The 16461-nt window shown below is 42.6% G+C and overlaps 1 protein-coding gene across 1 annotated transcript; it reads right to left on the bottom strand.

The window, feature by feature from the left end:
• Nucleotides 1-182: 182 nt before the first annotated feature.
• fkbp5 (FKBP prolyl isomerase 5) lies at nt 183-13393 on the bottom strand. The gene is made up of 11 exons (XM_080000360.1): nt 13270-13393; nt 8023-8152; nt 7681-7825; nt 7422-7564; nt 6887-7001; nt 5638-5794; nt 4434-4524; nt 4177-4260; nt 3897-4082; nt 2878-3117; nt 183-2319 (listed from the first exon to the last, which is right to left on the bottom strand). Exons 2-11 carry the CDS (start codon nt 8125-8127, stop codon nt 2221-2223), a joined length of 1365 nt encoding a protein of 454 aa, XP_079856486.1. The 5' UTR covers nt 8128-8152; nt 13270-13393; the 3' UTR covers nt 183-2220.
• Nucleotides 13394-16461: the final 3068 nt, after the last annotated feature.

Below are 16461 nucleotides of genomic sequence, written 5' to 3'. Positions count from 1 at the left end.
TGAATTGTGCCATTGTGTTGACAAATGTGTTTACCTTCTTTAGTTCCAAAATATAAAGGATAGACACTCTGCCCCCTGGGAACCTTAGTAAGAAGTTGTTTTTACAGTGTTCATATGTTCAAATGTATTTCTATTGTGTATATAATTTTAGATATGATACAATTGGAAACAAAAATTGGGTATTATTTATTTATTTATTATGATTTAGTTTTTTGATCTTCTCTGTGTCCTTGTAAAGGGAAGCGTTGTGCAGGGAGGGTTCGGCTGTTCTCCTTTTTGCAAAATGTCCAAAATGTCTCTCGTACACAAGCAACAAATGTTTGATTCGCAGACACTAGCAAATGAACGACGACAGCAACGTGTTCGGTTAGAAAACCAAGGGATGGTGCAAGTCTCTTCTTCATATGAAGCTGGTTTGTTTTGCTCCACGTGGGTGTAGACGGGTCTGAACTCCCAAGGTTACAGCAGATGATCGGCTAAAATAAGCAACAAGAAATCAAACCCTGTTAATTGTATTCTACAGAATAATCTCCAAAAAGATCAGAAATATTTCTCAAAAACCTTCAATGTGGTAATATCGGTGCAAAAACATCAAGTTTATCCGCCCATTAGGAATGTACTCAGGTGTAGTTTTTTCCTTTCAAATTATACACATATAAAATGTTCACATTTGTTGTGCTCTTCTACCGTCATGAAAATACGCTTAGTGCCAGTCTGTAATGCTGTACAAAATGTTTGAAGGTTTATAACCAGCAGAACACAATTGAAAACACCTACAAATATTAATTTCAAAGATGTAGTGTTTCACTTCCCGACAAGAGATTATTTTCATTTTCTCGACAAAATGTATACACACACACACACACACACACACACACACTGTTCATGGTTCCTTAAAATAAACAAGCCTTTAACACAAACTACTTAAGACATGGTTTTGATTTTGAATCAACCAAGATCTAACATTTTGGATTTACAGCCAAGATTTGATCCAGGCTTTAAATCGAAAGGACAACAGCGGTGACATTACAATCTTTGCCAAAGTGCACTATCTTACAAAACCTCACTAACTCACACAGTCATGTTGATTCATTCGCCTACAGACCAACAAAACTACGAAAATTATGAATAGACAAGATGAGTGAATGAATGAATGAATAAACCGAATTTGGAAACGAGACAGATTACAAAATTGTCAAACAAACTCAGAAAGCATTGTGGTTTTGATCATTTCTAATTAAAGCTCATTATTCACCATCTAAACCACACTGGCACTAGAAAGGAGCATGCAAGAAGAGTCCGCTTCATACCACCACAAGCCATTAGCCATAAAACAGAGATTTGAGCATTGCACACAAGGTGGTTATGGTTATCTCAGCTATTTTGTAGAATTCCATTCACAATCCACACGTCTCCATGGGATTCTGATCATTTAAAAATGAAATCTTCTTTTCAAAGCTGGCTGACCCCAATTAATGTTTTCTCTTAATACTCATAATAATGAGGAATGGATTGAACTAATCATGCTTTTTTCTGCATGTGCATAATTTGGAAAAATATAAATATAAATATAATTAGTATGAAAAACATTCAATAATAGTTTAAATATGTCCTTAACATATGTCCTATTGCGTAATATGATTTATTTATATCGTTATGGGCATTGGACGATTTGTCCACACTACAGTACAAAACAAAATAAGAGCCTGTGTTTTTGCTATTTATTCCAATCCCAACGCAGATATTGCACATAATAAAGAAGCTTAAATTTCAAGTCTGAATCCTAAACTTAGGGTTAATCGCGTTTATCAAAACCGAAACCTGTGCACACAGCTGCCGAAGAAGGGCTCGGTGCCAAAGGCAAGTTGGGCTTCTAAATGCCAAATTGTACGGTTCAGGAATACGGTACAATTATTCTGAACCCTGAACAGCACAATAAACACATGAGCAGATTCAACCGTCGCTGAATAAAACATTTATTCGCATGTGTCTAATGGGGATTCCATCTCTTCCATTAAGACCTTTGGGGGAAGGTCATAATGAATTTGCAGTCCATGGGACAGAAGAAAGAACATCCCTGCTCACACTCTAGGAGAGGGGTTTTTTGGGGGATGATGAGGTTTGAATTTAAATAGGCTGAAACGGCTCCATCGCTGCCAATTCCGCTGCAAGGTCTGGGTGGAAAAAGGGAGGCCCGCCTCCTTTCTCCTTTTATTGCCGTCAAGGGAAATCTTGAGTCCTGCGTCGCCGTTTATTGCCAAATTCATTGTTTTCATTGCTCTTCATGCCATCGTCCTTCCTCCTCTTTATCTTTACAACCTGTGGAGGAGAAGTCAATAAGATGTGGTGCAAACTGTGATGGAGATGGGAGTTATTCATTATGTCAACAGGTTAGATCCAAAAATGGGAATGTGCATCCTTAAAAGTCAAAGATCAAAAATATCAGCTGAAATCTACTGTCAAATACTGAATGACCAAGTATAATGCATGCGTCGACCCTTAAATTGTTTTAAAATGAGTTACCACAAGGTGTCAGTGTGCTGCCATAGAAAGCAAGAAAGTGCCTCAACATTACTAATTTAATAATTCATTATTGTTAAACGGGTGCACTAAATATGTTTTCTAAGAGTAATAATAACAGACTAATAAACACAAATGTGATTTATTATTATTATTATTATTATTATTATTATTATTATTTGTTATTTATTATTTATTTGTGTTGTATCATATATTGTTGTTAATGCAATGTTCAATTAAAATCATACTACAAAGATAAGAACAATCCTGTAAAATCTCTTATTTTTTGTGAAAAATTGGATCTTGTATCTTCTTGCACGTAAATCACAAAACATCAAAATGTGAGAATTCCCAGACCTTGGCGTCGTGTTCTGCAAACTTCTGGAACATGTTGGCGTAGATCTTCTTGTCCTGCTCGTAGTGCTCGCTGATCTTGCGCTGGCAGGTGGAGATGCGAGCGCGTGCAGCTCGGTTCGCAGGGTTGACCTGGAGCACCCGGCGGAAGTCGGCCAGAGCCAGGCTGAGCTCGTTGCGGAAGAGATGTGCCTCCCCGCGGCGATACAGGGCCTTCTCGTTGTTCCCATCCGTCTCAATCACCTAGAAAATAACACACACACGCACACACACACACACACACACACACACACACACACAGACACACAGACACACACACACACACACACACACACACACACACACACACACGTGTGCGCAGGGGTTAAAGATTTCAAACTTGGAAAATCTTTAAAAAAAACTCTTCAAAAAGGCATCTCATCAAAAATGTTGACGAGATCCCACCACTAAATCAGTGGTGGGGAGAAAAATTTAATATATGAAATGACGCAATGGACCAATAAATAAATATGAAAGATGTATATGTATATGAGAAAATGAGAGATATGAAATTGTGAACTTGGCTTATTCCATTTAAGTGCATCTTTGTGCCTTAAAACGTGTCTAAAATGTACTGGTACGGAAGTATAAACTTTTGCTCGTGAAGCTAGCCTATTTTAAAAAAATGGCAAAAGTATTGGTAATGAACTTAATTAGCTATATTTGCAAACACAAGTTTCTGAGAAACTTGAAATAACTCAACATGTTTTTCGGTGAGACTCCTTGTGCAGTTGCTTTATTGAGCGCGCTGGAACATCATAAATGTTACACTTAGAATGTGGCCCCTTGCCTGGTCACATTCTAAGTGTGAAATTGATGTAACATAAAACTCGATCTGGCCTTTGAACCAAAACCTTTGCCCATCTCTGCCCTGAATCCATCTAACCGTAACGACTCTCAGCAGAACGGTCTCTGCTGAGGGAACGCGTGTGTTAGGAGCTATTGCGGTGGAAACTGTCACATATTCTGTTGCTGCAACTCACCTTGTTGCAGTTGTCGACCACGTGCGAGAACTCCTGCAGTCGCAGGAAGCACAGCGCTAAGTTGAGTTGTGACATCAAGAGAAAATCCTGGATTTTCTTCTGCTCTTCCGCCCCGGCGCCGCACTCCATCTCCAGCCAGGACACGATGCGCTGGTACTGGATGACTGCCTGGTTGTACCGCTCCGCCTGGCGGCAGAGAGCACCGGGGAGGGCTTAATAATTATTTTAAATAAAACATGGAGCGAAATACAAGCTTGAAATAAAGTGTGTCTGAATTTACCTTAAAATATTTGTTCCCTTTATGCTTAACTTCACCAGCCAAGTCTAGTTTCTCTTTTAAATCCATTTCCCAGGATTCCTTGGCCTTCAGGGAAGAATTTGATTAGTGTTTTGATGATTATTGTTGAGATTTATGTCAGAATTCTGCTTATTCAAACAACTAAATCTCCCAGAACACTCAATGCCAAAGCCTTGTATTTAATATTTTGATTATGTATTCACTGAGTTGAATTTTATTGAGACAAAAATAAAGTTCACCTTCTGAAAATCTTTAAGGGTCACTTCATACACCACTTCTTTGTTTGGTCCTATCTTAAATTCTGGTTCACCCTCTATTCCAAAGCCATACCTGCAAAGATTCACAAAACAGGCTGATTAGTAAGTTACTTGAATTTGTAAATAATAATAATAATAATAATAATAATAATAATAATAAACATATGATTATAAATTCTGTATGTGTCATCTGTGTCATCATTAAAATGTAAATATTATGGGGGAAAATGTAAGAGACAAACTGAAAGCCCACAAAATGTTCAAAAAAGAGACTACCACATACTGCAAGGGAAATTTGATATATATATATATATATATATATATATATATATATATATATATATATATATATATATATATAAAATTGTATTTATTTTTATTATTTTTTTGGCCTAATGAAGGTCCTAACATTGCTTCACTTAATTAACAGATTTTAATGAAGTGTGGGAGTCTCATTTGGTATATACATACATTATACATTATAAATAACCCTTTTGAGTGCATGGATACTCATTATGGCATTTCTTTGTGACGCATTGAAATCAAACGAGAAGCCAGGAAAACAACAAGCCAGGATAAACAGGAATACAACTCGGTGGAACTGGGGACGTGATTAATTGACATTCCAGTTCCATCAAGATGTTTCCTGGCTTCCATGTGCTGAGGGCCTTCAGATTGGTTCCAAAAACCCAATATAATGTCAATGTCATTCTTGTTAAGAATGTAGGGTTGGTCTAAATAGCCTCCTTAATCCAAATACTCATGCTGCATTACTGGTTGATTCGAGTTTCTATTATTTCAATTAGAAAAATGCACTCATTAAAATGCATGTTATTATTGGGTGGCAACAGAGTGACAATAATTTCAAACATCTAACTCATAATTTAAGACCGACCCTTAAGCAAACAACTAGTTTACATCTTGTTAGATATTTTAATTAGAAATGTGGGCAAAACACTTGAAAAAAATATTAAATATTATATATAAATACAGTATACATATCTTTGTATTCCTTTGTGCTTTGACAGCATTTTTACGTTTAACTCAAGCCAAAGACATTTGAATATGAATTTAAAGGTCCACAACCAGTAGTGAATTTCAACCGAATAAAAGATTTTTTCATTTTCAGGCATAGCGGGAGGAAAACAAAAATTTCATTTCACAAATATGATTTGGGCAATCTTACTTGGGTTTTAAGAGCAGTATACAGCACTCTCCCTTCTGCATGTTCTCCATGGCCCGGTCCACTCCCAGGGGAATGCCCTTATCCTCCCCCTCGCCCACCACGAAGCGGACGTCCCTGCAGTCAAACAGGCGACCCCCACAGCTTCCCTCCAGGTGCACTGCCAAGACAACCCAAGTCAAACCTGAACTTTAGAAAAGAAGGCTGGGTGATTATTTGCTATTGTAGTTAGAGGATCATAAGAAGGGTGTGTTTTTCGGAGGGAGAGAGTCAAAAGGATCTCCCTCCCGAGGTCTGATTGAAAACCAGACCCGTAACTTAAGGACGCTAATTTAAGGACCGTGACGGGATTAAGATGAGAGGGTGCACACAGTCGAAATTTCCGTTTCCGGTGAGGGTTACCACTTTCGGTTCCGGTGACATCTTTGCTGTGCTTTACTTCGTTAAGATGAGATGGTACACACTGTTGATTCAATACAGATGAGGAGATTTTTAGTTCCGGTGAGAGCTACCACTTCCGGTCCCGGTGACGTCTTCACTTTTGCGCTGTTGCTGCTGCTGTTGTTGCTGCTGTTGCTGCTGCTGTTGCTGCTGCTGTTGTTGTTTTTGATGCTGCTGTTCTCTGCTGCTGGTATTGTCACTGCTGGTGTTGTCGTTACTGCTGCTGCTGGTGCTGTTGTTGGTGCCACTAACCTTATACCTTAACTGGTGTTGTCGTTGCTGCTGCTAACCTTATACCTAAACTTAACCCCTCGCTTACCTTAGACCTCAACTTAACGTAACCTTATACCTCTACTTAACCATCTCTAACCTGAGTGAACTTTCTGGTTCCGGTGAGAGCTTACACTTCCGGTTCCGGTGACGTCTTTGCGTGTGCGTTGCTGCTGTTTTTTTTTATCTTGTTTTGCTGTTGTTGCTGCTGGTGTCGATGTTGCTGCTGCTGTTGTTTTCCGTTGCTGTTGCTGCCACTGTGGTTGGAGTCGCTTTGATTGTTGTTAATGTTGTCTTTGTTGTTGATTTTGTTGTTGCTGTTGTTGCAGGGGCATTCTTTTGGAATGACCGGCTGACAACTATACGTTCTCTCTTTCTTTCTTGTATTTCTTTGTAGAGCGCATTGTGTTGCCCTGGTATGAAATGCGCTCTATAAATAAAGTGTGACTTGACTTGACTTGACTATTGCAAACATGAGAGTGTAACCCCCCAGGTATAAAGTGCAATATCTACAACTCCATAAACCACAGAAAAGCTTTACCATCAACAGTTGCCCCGTCATTGGGATTCGTATAGCCGTCCCCCTTGGACTTGATTCTCTTTGTGATGCCGCCGTCATCTGTGAGCGTCTCCCCGTGGAAGCTGAGCAGCTCCACCTGGAGTGACACAAAAAGCCTGTCATGTCCGGGAACTTGATCTGAAATTCAGCTACAGTATGTCACAGCTCATCTCCAACGACACAAAGGCTGAGAACCACCGCTACGGGCTGCTTCTTGAGCCAACCCAAGAGTTTCACTGCCCCCATGTGACCACCCGAAAAATTATTCTGGGGGCACCACTACTTGTGACGCAAGAATCTTTGCAGTGCACGCAGAACAAGGCTTTCGATGCACAAAAGTCTGTATATTTTGCTGGACATGAAAGCAATAATTCCACTAAATGAACTAGCACAAAGATTCAGTGTTTAGTCAAAGAAATAATGGCTCCAATTCACTGTGTTAGACCGCAGCGGAGGAGAATCTATGTTGTACACGTAAAAGTAAAAAACAAAAACTCAAGTGACTTGATTGACCGACCTCAAACAGTAGCGATGCGTTGGGGGGGATTTTCGGCGGATTCCCACTCGATCCGTAGGCGTATTCTGGACCACATTGTACGATGCACATCTCTCCTCTCTTCATAGACAGCACAGTGATGTCCCAGGCCTTGATCACCTGTCCTGTTCAGGGACAAGCAAGGACGGCGACTTGAGTTCAAACGTCCAGGAAGCTTCTTCACCTCTCGTAATAGGCATCGGTTCAAAAGGTTCAGTCGCGGTACGGGGCTGTCACTCACCCTTTCCCAAACTGAAGCAGAAAGGCTCCTTTCGGTCCAAGCTGGAGTCCAACTTCTTCCCATTGAGCAGCTTACTGGTGTAGTGCACAGTCACCCTGTCTCCGAGCATGGGCCTGTCTTCATCCACCCCCTGGCGCTTGACTATCTGCAGACACACAAAGCGCCGTCTCCAGTCATTCCCTCCCCCTAACACGGCGAGCGGCGGTGAAACGTGGACTGGAAAATATTTGGCAGAAGAACTGAGAAGAACAGAGCTGTAAGTCCTCCAATTCAGTCGTATCAACAATCAAATGTTACTTTTTACAAGTTGTAATGATAAATGACCATGAATGCCTCAAAAACCTTAATGACTCCCTGGTCTTTATTCAGCGTGAGGTCGAGTCCCTTCATTGCAAACGGGGCCGCTTCTGTCTGGCCATCCATAGATAAGTCCTTATCAGTGGTCATCTCCGGGTGTTGGCATTACACAATACTGTAAACACAAATTCACACAAACATCAGCACCAACATCGACTGATTTACACATTTATATTGTTTTCATTACTTTTTATAGTATGTTTTTTTTTAACATGTCTTTTGACGTGAAGATTTTGATTACATTTTCTATAGAGGGTGCTGTGCCACAAGGAAGGAATTGGGAGGAATATTTTTATTTTTCTGTTATTTCTAATTTAATGTGGTTGATAAATCGATATAAGATAGATAGATAGATAGATAGATAGATAGATAGATAGATAGATAGATAGATAGATAGATAGATAGATAGATAGATAGATAGATAGATAGATAGATAGATAGATAGATAGATAGATAGATAGACACAATTTTATGATGATAATTGACTAAATATAAAATCTGTAAAGATAAGTGAAGTTTAGAAAAATAGGATTTATTATTTTTGTCGCTCCACGCTTTCAACATCATCATGTGTGTGTTGCTCAAGTTTTTGGCCTTAATTGTGTTTTGTAATGCCACAGCGTTTCCTGGTATTACGGCTGCATTAGCCATCAGCGGGGTGGCCTCTTATTACAGAGCGCTGCTCTGTGTTGGATGTGGACAGAGCGAAGAAACGTGAAAGATGTAAAACCCTGCTGTTTGCAAGATTTGTACTGAAGAATTAATGTATCCGTATCCGGACTATGTTTTTGTCTCTCTTCCAGTCTATATGCAGTAAAATGTTCCACGGGACAACACGGGTAATCCAACATGTGTGAAGCATTAGTAACATTTTGAAATCATTACTTAAAGGGGACCTATTATGAAAAGCTCACTTTTTCAGTGGGTGTGCACATACATGTGGGTCTCTGATGGGCCTGCTAACACACGCACACTGTGCAATAAGACAACCCAGTCAGCTGCCTGTTTCAACACGAAAACACGTCCTCAAACGAGCTGTTCATATTTGCTGCCCTGATTGACGTCACAGAGGGAGTCATTCTGATTAGAACCGCCCTCCATCTGAGTAACTCCACCCATGGCTGGAGCTTATCATGGGAACTGCTCTGTTGTTGGCTGCACAGACCAGCACAAATCTTTTAAAAGAGAAATCATTACCAACTGTCCATGACAAAACTGCAGACAATGGAAATGTACTTGCTGTGTGTTTCTGTGTGTGTGTGTGTGTGTTTGTGTGTGTGTGTGTGTGTGTGTGTGTGTGTGTGTGTGAGTTGTAGGACTGTCCTGTAGGCTGCGGTGCATAATCCCACTCCTCGTTTCTCCAAACAACCGCATGTATTTATTTTATTTTAAGAGGTTCGAATGAAACAAAAACAATCCCAAGCATCCCGGGGTATCCTGCGCTGCTCCGAGCTCCGCACCGCTCCGGACAAACTTTTAAAAAGAGGCCTTGTAGATCTAATATGAGTAAAGATGTTGGTGGACAGAGAAGAGAAAATCCGCGAAAGGTTTACGCAGTAAAATACAACGGAACCCGGGCGTGAACCCTCTAACCCCACTGGCTCACAGAACTCGGGGCCTCGGGAGAGTGGCTCCTCCCATTTAAACCGAGCATCGGGAACACGATGGATTTCGAGCCATGTTGAAATGGCTAGAATGCATAATCTGAGTGGTATTTTCAGCGAGAAATTTCAAAAACATGTTTTGAGGACCTCAGAGACCCTTATTAACTTGTGTAAAACGGAGCATAACAGGTCCACTTTAAGAAATGGTCAATCATATGGACAACAGCGACATAGTTGTAGCATCAAAAGCAAATTGCCAGTGAAAAGTAAACAGTGGAAACAAGCACATAGTATCTTTAAAAACGGACCCACGGCACAGACGGACATCTTTGAAGTGGCTGTATATATAAACTAGACACAACTCAAACGAACAGCGCTAAGATCTTAACACGGAGGTGCTGCCTGCTCCGCTGTACTTGTTATTTGTTCCATTTTTTTTTTTTTTTTGCAAAAACCTTCAGTTTCTCCTTCAACCGTCTTCAGTTTCGAATCGGACACCATCAGAGGAAATTCTTTGTGCACAGGGCGACACATGTTTCCCAAAATATTTCATCTCAGTATCTGCCGTTTTCCATATTCTCGGATCCAAGCCAACGACCTTAGTGCCGCGGAAGATATAACAGCCCGAAGACGTGTAGCCACCACACTGCACTTGGCAGGGAATAGTGTTTTTTGGGGGAGGAAATGGGTTTAAATTACCTCCACACTTAACATACTGTAGATTTCAGAATGAGCATTAGAACTGACATCTCTGAACGAAATCAACCTGGTTCCTATTACACCATGCGACAGTTCTCTGAGCTGGTTTGTGACATAAACTGTGCACTGATGCAGTCAGGAGCAGATCGTTTTCGCGAGGGGCGGCCCGGCCCCCGCTGCAGGATTTGGGATTGTTGGGAGTCTGACCCCTATGAAGTTCTGCGGTTGCTTAAAAGTCGCCTCTGGCTTTTTTGCGAGCTTTCGTACTAATCTTTCTCCTCGCATGGTTATCCAATTTCAGTGTCCAGTGTAACCACAGCGAGGGTGAAGCCTCAATTCTATTTAGCACTCATCCGCTCTCTGTACAATCCAGTCCTCATGGAACTAAGATAAAGACAACCTTGTAGTGTTAATGAATTAAGATCACAAGCTCTGACCTTATTTGGGAAAGGTTCATATTTTAAATCCATAAGGAGACATTGTGGTATATATATATATACACCCATCAATCAGCCACAACATTAAAATCACCGACATACTCTGATATAGATAGAGTATGTATGTATAGATATATATATCCAGTCGGTATATATATCTATGTATATATATAGACATATATATATAACATAGTTTCATTATAGTGTAAAATTCCTTATAATTATCACGATTACATATTGTTACTTATCGTTGGAGGAAACAGACCAGTGTGAACATGTTTCCCCCGGGTTCCCTGACGTGCATTACTGGTCGGCCGTTTCCTCATCTGAACTTCTCAGCGATGACATCTGAGAACAAATTGTGTTGGTCCCATGTTCCCTGTGTTTGCTGTTGATAAGGTGCTGTGATATGCATTAAACACGTCATAGGGGAAACCCCGGTTTCAATGGACGTAACGTAACAGCCATCACTTCGGTCATACAGCACGATTGTTCTATTCATCTTGACTGTGTTGTATGTTGTATTGTATTTTGTATTTTGTTTATTTGCATTCTCCGGGGCACCTTCGCGAAAGATAACTCTGTTCTAAATTGTCATTTAGAAGACCCTATCTATATCTATATGTTACTGTATATATCTAAACGTCCATGTCTATACAGTATATCTTTATTTATATATGTCTATTCTAAAACAGGACGCCTGACCCTGGGCACAGACAGCTAAATCAGAATCATTGTTTCTGTGGAAAATATTTTGGAGACCCCCGACTGCATAACTGCTGTTTTTTTGTTTTCTTTTCAGAATCATTGGTCATTTTTCCATGACCCCCAACTCACTATTAACTTAACTTCAAAACATTCAATTATTTTTAACGCAGTAAAATCACACTCATCCTATATGGTGACACTTGGTGACACTCTACCTCTCGTAATGCAAAGAAAACAAAACATTTTTGAGTGTGTGTGTGTGTGTGTGCCTGTGTGTGTGTTGGTGAACAGTTTGTCCTTTCTATTCCGGGCTTCATGGCACAGTCAGATGGTGTTTACCCAGCCGAATCCCACTCAGTCACAATGCAGCGCATCTCTCTTTTGGAAGGAAATAACTGGAGATAAATTACCTGTTAAACGATACCGGCTAACTGAATTGCACGTAATATAATAATAATTATTATATTTATAATTAATTAAATGACATCAAATGACATCAGATAATAAATGTTTGTGTCAAGAAAATGTAGTATCTAAGGCTGTCATGGGAATAATATAGTGATTACGTGGCTTGGCACAACGGTTCTGCTTTGATAAGAAATGAGTGAATCCAAACCACGGGATGAAGAACATCAGGGCTCCTCTGAATAAAAAAAACAAAATGGTAACGCACAGACACATAAATAAAAAGTGGGAATGCCTGTGTCTCTACTCCCCACACGTTTGATTGCGTCTGTGGAATTGTCAGTGGAGCAGCAGTCGAAACTCTGTTTGCAAAGTGAAGCCCAGCACGGCTGAGAGTTAACATTTATTGAAATAAGAGGCTGTGGTGAGGTTAACCCAATTAGCTGGGGTCTAAAAAAATTTGAAAGGGATGACTTCGTCAAGCAATAGGAATGATTAGACCATATACCAGGCTGATGCAGCAGGAATTTATAATTTACAGAGAACAAGAATTTGGAAGTAGGCCTATTACTTGTAAAATAGGTTATTATGTGAGCTACATCACCGTGTAATGAAAGTACAATTACACAATGAGTGTCATGTGATATTTTATTATTTTTTATTTGTTCTCACAGCGTTTTGTGTGTAATATATATATATATATATATATATATGTATTTGTTTTTTTAGACAGTGCATTTTTTTACCAAAACATCACATTTTTAATACACCCAATTCCATTATTTTATGCATATAGACTGGAAGACTGGAAGACACAGCACCCGAACCAAGTGTGTGTGAGTCCTCAATAATGTCCTGTAGACCAGTGACTCTCTAGCCTTTTCACCCCAAGGACTTTGATACACATCAGGGCACGAACCCCAATCTGGGTAGGATTTGTTATATATGTTAGGATTTAATCCAACATTCCATACAGCACCTGTACCATTACTGTAGTCAAGAGTGAAGCCGTAATAGAAACACATGGTACATTTTCTAGCGGTGCTCACACATGGTAAGTGAAATAACGCTGAAGTTCAATTATTATTGGAACACCTCGAAGGACCCCCCCCCCCCCCCCGGGGGGATCCCCGGGACCCCCACGTTGAGAACCAGCGGCTCAGAAAAGAAATTGTACCCATCCAACCCACGTCCTCAGTGAGAAGACAGCGGTCTAAGTTGTTCAGAGGGACCTCATTCACAACCACTGCGGGAGGAGGTGGGGGCTTCTATTTCGAGTCTCTGTGTCATTATAAGTTACATGTTATGGGAACAACAACAACAACAACAACAACAACAACAACAACAACAACAACAACAAAACAAATGTTCAGACTTACTGTTGGGTTTCTCTGGAGCGCTTTCCGCACCTCCGCTGCCGCCGCCGCCGCCGCTGTGCTCCTGGTGATATTCCAGCCGGCTCCACTAACCCTCCTCATTCAGGTCCACCCTCTCACATCCAGGGAACTAAATGTTCTGCCCATAGCGCCTCCCCCCCCCCCCCCCCCCCTCCCTTTTTTATTTTTATTTTTTATTTTTTTATTTCTCCGTCGCTCGGCACACGGGGCGCAGCTCCGAGATGAAATGACATGTGGAAGGAGGCGGGGAGAGGGGGGGGCCGCCGGGTGCGGGGAGGCGGCGGAGGGGAGTGCGCGGTGTAATATTCGGGGGCGGGGGCGGGTCCTGGAAGGCGGCCACAAAGTAACACAATGTTCCGGCTGTACTGTAGCCGCTGCGCCGCTCAGAACACTGTGTTCCCATAGACACCCTGACCCTGTAACCCGTTGTGCGCCACCGCACACATACACCGGACACGCACGCACGCACGCACGCCCAGCAGCAGCAGCGGCTACCGGGAACAGCGTGTACTGCGGCGCTTCCTGAACATTGCTGCATACGCAGGGTTCAGGGCGTTAAGTCGCGCTAATAACGGCGCCATCTGGGGCGGCTGCACACCGCCACGCACGCTTCAGTGTAGATTTAAAAGGAAAATTCTAAAATAAAACTTGAGCGTTAAATGTAGCTACAGTGAAAGTCTATTACAATAAAATTATATATTAAAAAAAAAAAAGCGTTGGCTTAAAATGATAAAAAACGTGTTGACTTAAATGATAAATGTTGACCATTTTTAGTCAAATAAAAATTGTTGTTATTATTATTATTATTATTATTATTATTATTATTATATTAAGAAGAAGAAGAGGAAGATGGAATACGCAGGGTCCAGGGTAGTTGGCCCTTCATTAAATTGGGACTGCAACGCTACACGCAGTGGGGGTCTGAGCCATTGCGTGTAGCGTTGCCACCTTCAATGTGGAAAAATAGTGGGCACCTTGCCAGCGGCCCCATGCCTGGGGGACACAAATCAAGTGGGGGTCTGGTCCTTTATGCACAAACTTGTGTTTTTCATGCATCAATTTCAAAGTGCTCTCTGCTGCTCTCAACATAAACGTAAAGGGAATAATGAGTCAATAAGAGTACAGCAGTTTGTGAATACACCATGTGGTGCTACTTGGACATGTCTTCAGTGATGTACCGGGGGTCGTAGGGTGTTTCGGGTCTTTAATCATCAGACACCCTCACCTGGGCGACCCAGCCAGGGGTGATCAGTCCCCAGCTTGTGTCCAAGTGGCCTGCTACTCCCCGGATCTCCCCTCCGGATCCACAGCCACCGTGAGGCTTTTTCAGCAGCCTCCAAGATGTTTTTGATGGCTCTTTTGCACAGCTGTCCTTTAACTCCAAGAAGTTTGAGGGTTCGGTGCAACGACTTGTCAGTGAAGTGGTTGAGATGTGTTCAGGGAACTTGAGCTGCTTTCCCAGATCGACTTGGAGGTGTCAGTCCCTTGCAGTGGCAAGAAGCCCATCCGAGGAGCGTGGCTGATGTTGTACCTTCTCCCCAGCTCTGACGAAGGTGATGGACTGCTTGGGGGTGTGCTGATTCTTTCTGTTCTGAACCGCTGTGCTGATTGTGTCTGCCAAAGCTCTAAGGACCTGGTCGTGGCGCCAGAAGTTCCGGCCATCACCCAATGCCTTGGAACAGCAGCTCAGGATATGCTCCAGGGTGCCGCTTTTTTGGCACAGTTGGCATGCCGGCGTCCCAGCCAGGCCCCAACGATGCAGATTGGCTGGGCTTGGGAGAACATCATAAACTGATTGGATGAGGAACTTTATGCGCATTGGTTCGGCTCTCCAGAGCTCTGACCAGGTGAACTTACGCTGTCCTGTATGTTCCCACCTAGTCCAGGCGCCTTGAACCATCTTGGTTCGGCGGTCTTCCTACACCTCTGCTCGTATCTCATCCTTAACCAGTTGACGCTTCTCCCTCCCTCTGGCGTTGTCATAGCGTGGCTTGGGAAAACTGCCCAGTCCTGCCCGCCCCACTGCCACATTGCCGACTGAAGTGCTGTGCCGCAGCCGTGCTTCCGCTCTGTCGACTGCTTCCTGTGCCTGCCACTTCCTACCGGTCTTCACACAGATTCCTGCTGTTGCAACCTTAACATCAGAGGAATCTCTGTACATCATCACCTCCCTGGCGCGCGTGACCTTGAATTCCTCTGTCAAACCGCTGAAGGGAAGCTGCAGCTTGGTGGAATTCCCATACAGGGCGAGGCTGCATAGGGGCCGAAAGAGCCCCAACCACCTCCACAGAAACTGGCTGATGGTCTTCTCCAGAGCCTCCACAGTTGTCATAGGCACCTCAAAAACAAGAAGGGGGGCAGAGTAACCTCAGCAGGACTCCATGTTGGTACATCCAGGCTTTGTATTTCCCTGGGAGCCCCAACTTGTCGATTGCAGTGAGCCAGTTTGCCAAGTCGCTCCTGGTTTGTTTGAGTGTGGCTGTATCCCTCAGGGAGCTATCAAAGATCTTCCCTAGGCTCTTGACTGGTCCACTTTACCTTTCTGCAGGACCAGAGACCAGGACTTGGCTGGCTTGAAACTCATCCTTGCCCATGAGATGATTCGTTCAAGCCCCTGAAGGAGCCATCTGCACCCAGGAACAGATGCTGCTGCCACCATAAGGTCGTCCATGAATGCTCTTATCGGGATCTGCCGAGTACCAGATCTAGACATGGGGCCTCGGCATTCCACCTCCGCTGATTTGACAATCATGTTCATGGCGAGTGAGAAGAGTGGCACTGAGATTGTACAGCCGGTGATTATGCCCTTCTCCGGCTGTTGCAAGTCCGATGTTGATGATCCTGAAGAGACTCTCAATCTGAAGTTGTTGTTATAGTGCAGAATGAGTTTTCGGATCGCCTCTGGCACATGGTGTCAGAGGCGATGTTTCTATGAGCTTGTGTGGAATGGATCCATAGGCGTTGGTTAGGTCCAGCCAGAGTGTTGCAAGGTCTCCTCTGCTTTCCCTTGCCTCTCAGATCAGCTGAGTCACTACCCCCGTGTGCTCTAGGAATCCAGGTACTCCTGGGACTCCACCCTCCTGTACTGAGGTGTCCACATGCCCGCTCTTTAGGAGAAACTCTGTTGACCGTTGGGACACAATCTTGAAGAAGATCTTCCCTTCGATGCAGAGC

The sequence above is a fragment of the Zeus faber genome (assembly GCF_960531495.2).
Source record: "Zeus faber genome assembly, chromosome: 5".
NCBI classification, from domain to species: Eukaryota; Metazoa; Chordata; class Actinopteri; order Zeiformes; family Zeidae; genus Zeus; species Zeus faber.
The sequence above is the reverse complement of the archived record's forward strand: the minus strand, read 5'-3'. Positions and strand labels throughout refer to the sequence as shown.

Bases quoted from the DNA above. Each gene is read 5' to 3' on its own strand.
- fkbp5 (XM_080000360.1), bottom strand. From the start codon at position 8,127: ATGACCACTGATAAGGACTTATCTATGGATGGCCAGACAGAAGCGGCC. The intron at 7,826-8,022 runs GTTTTTGAGGCA...GTGTGTCTGCAG, and splicing joins AAGACCAGGGAGTCATTAAG to ATAGTCAAGCGCCAGGGGGT. The intron at 4,261-4,433 runs GTGAACTTTATT...TCTTCCCTGAAG, and splicing joins CCCTTAAAGATTTTCAGAAG to GCCAAGGAATCCTGGGAAAT.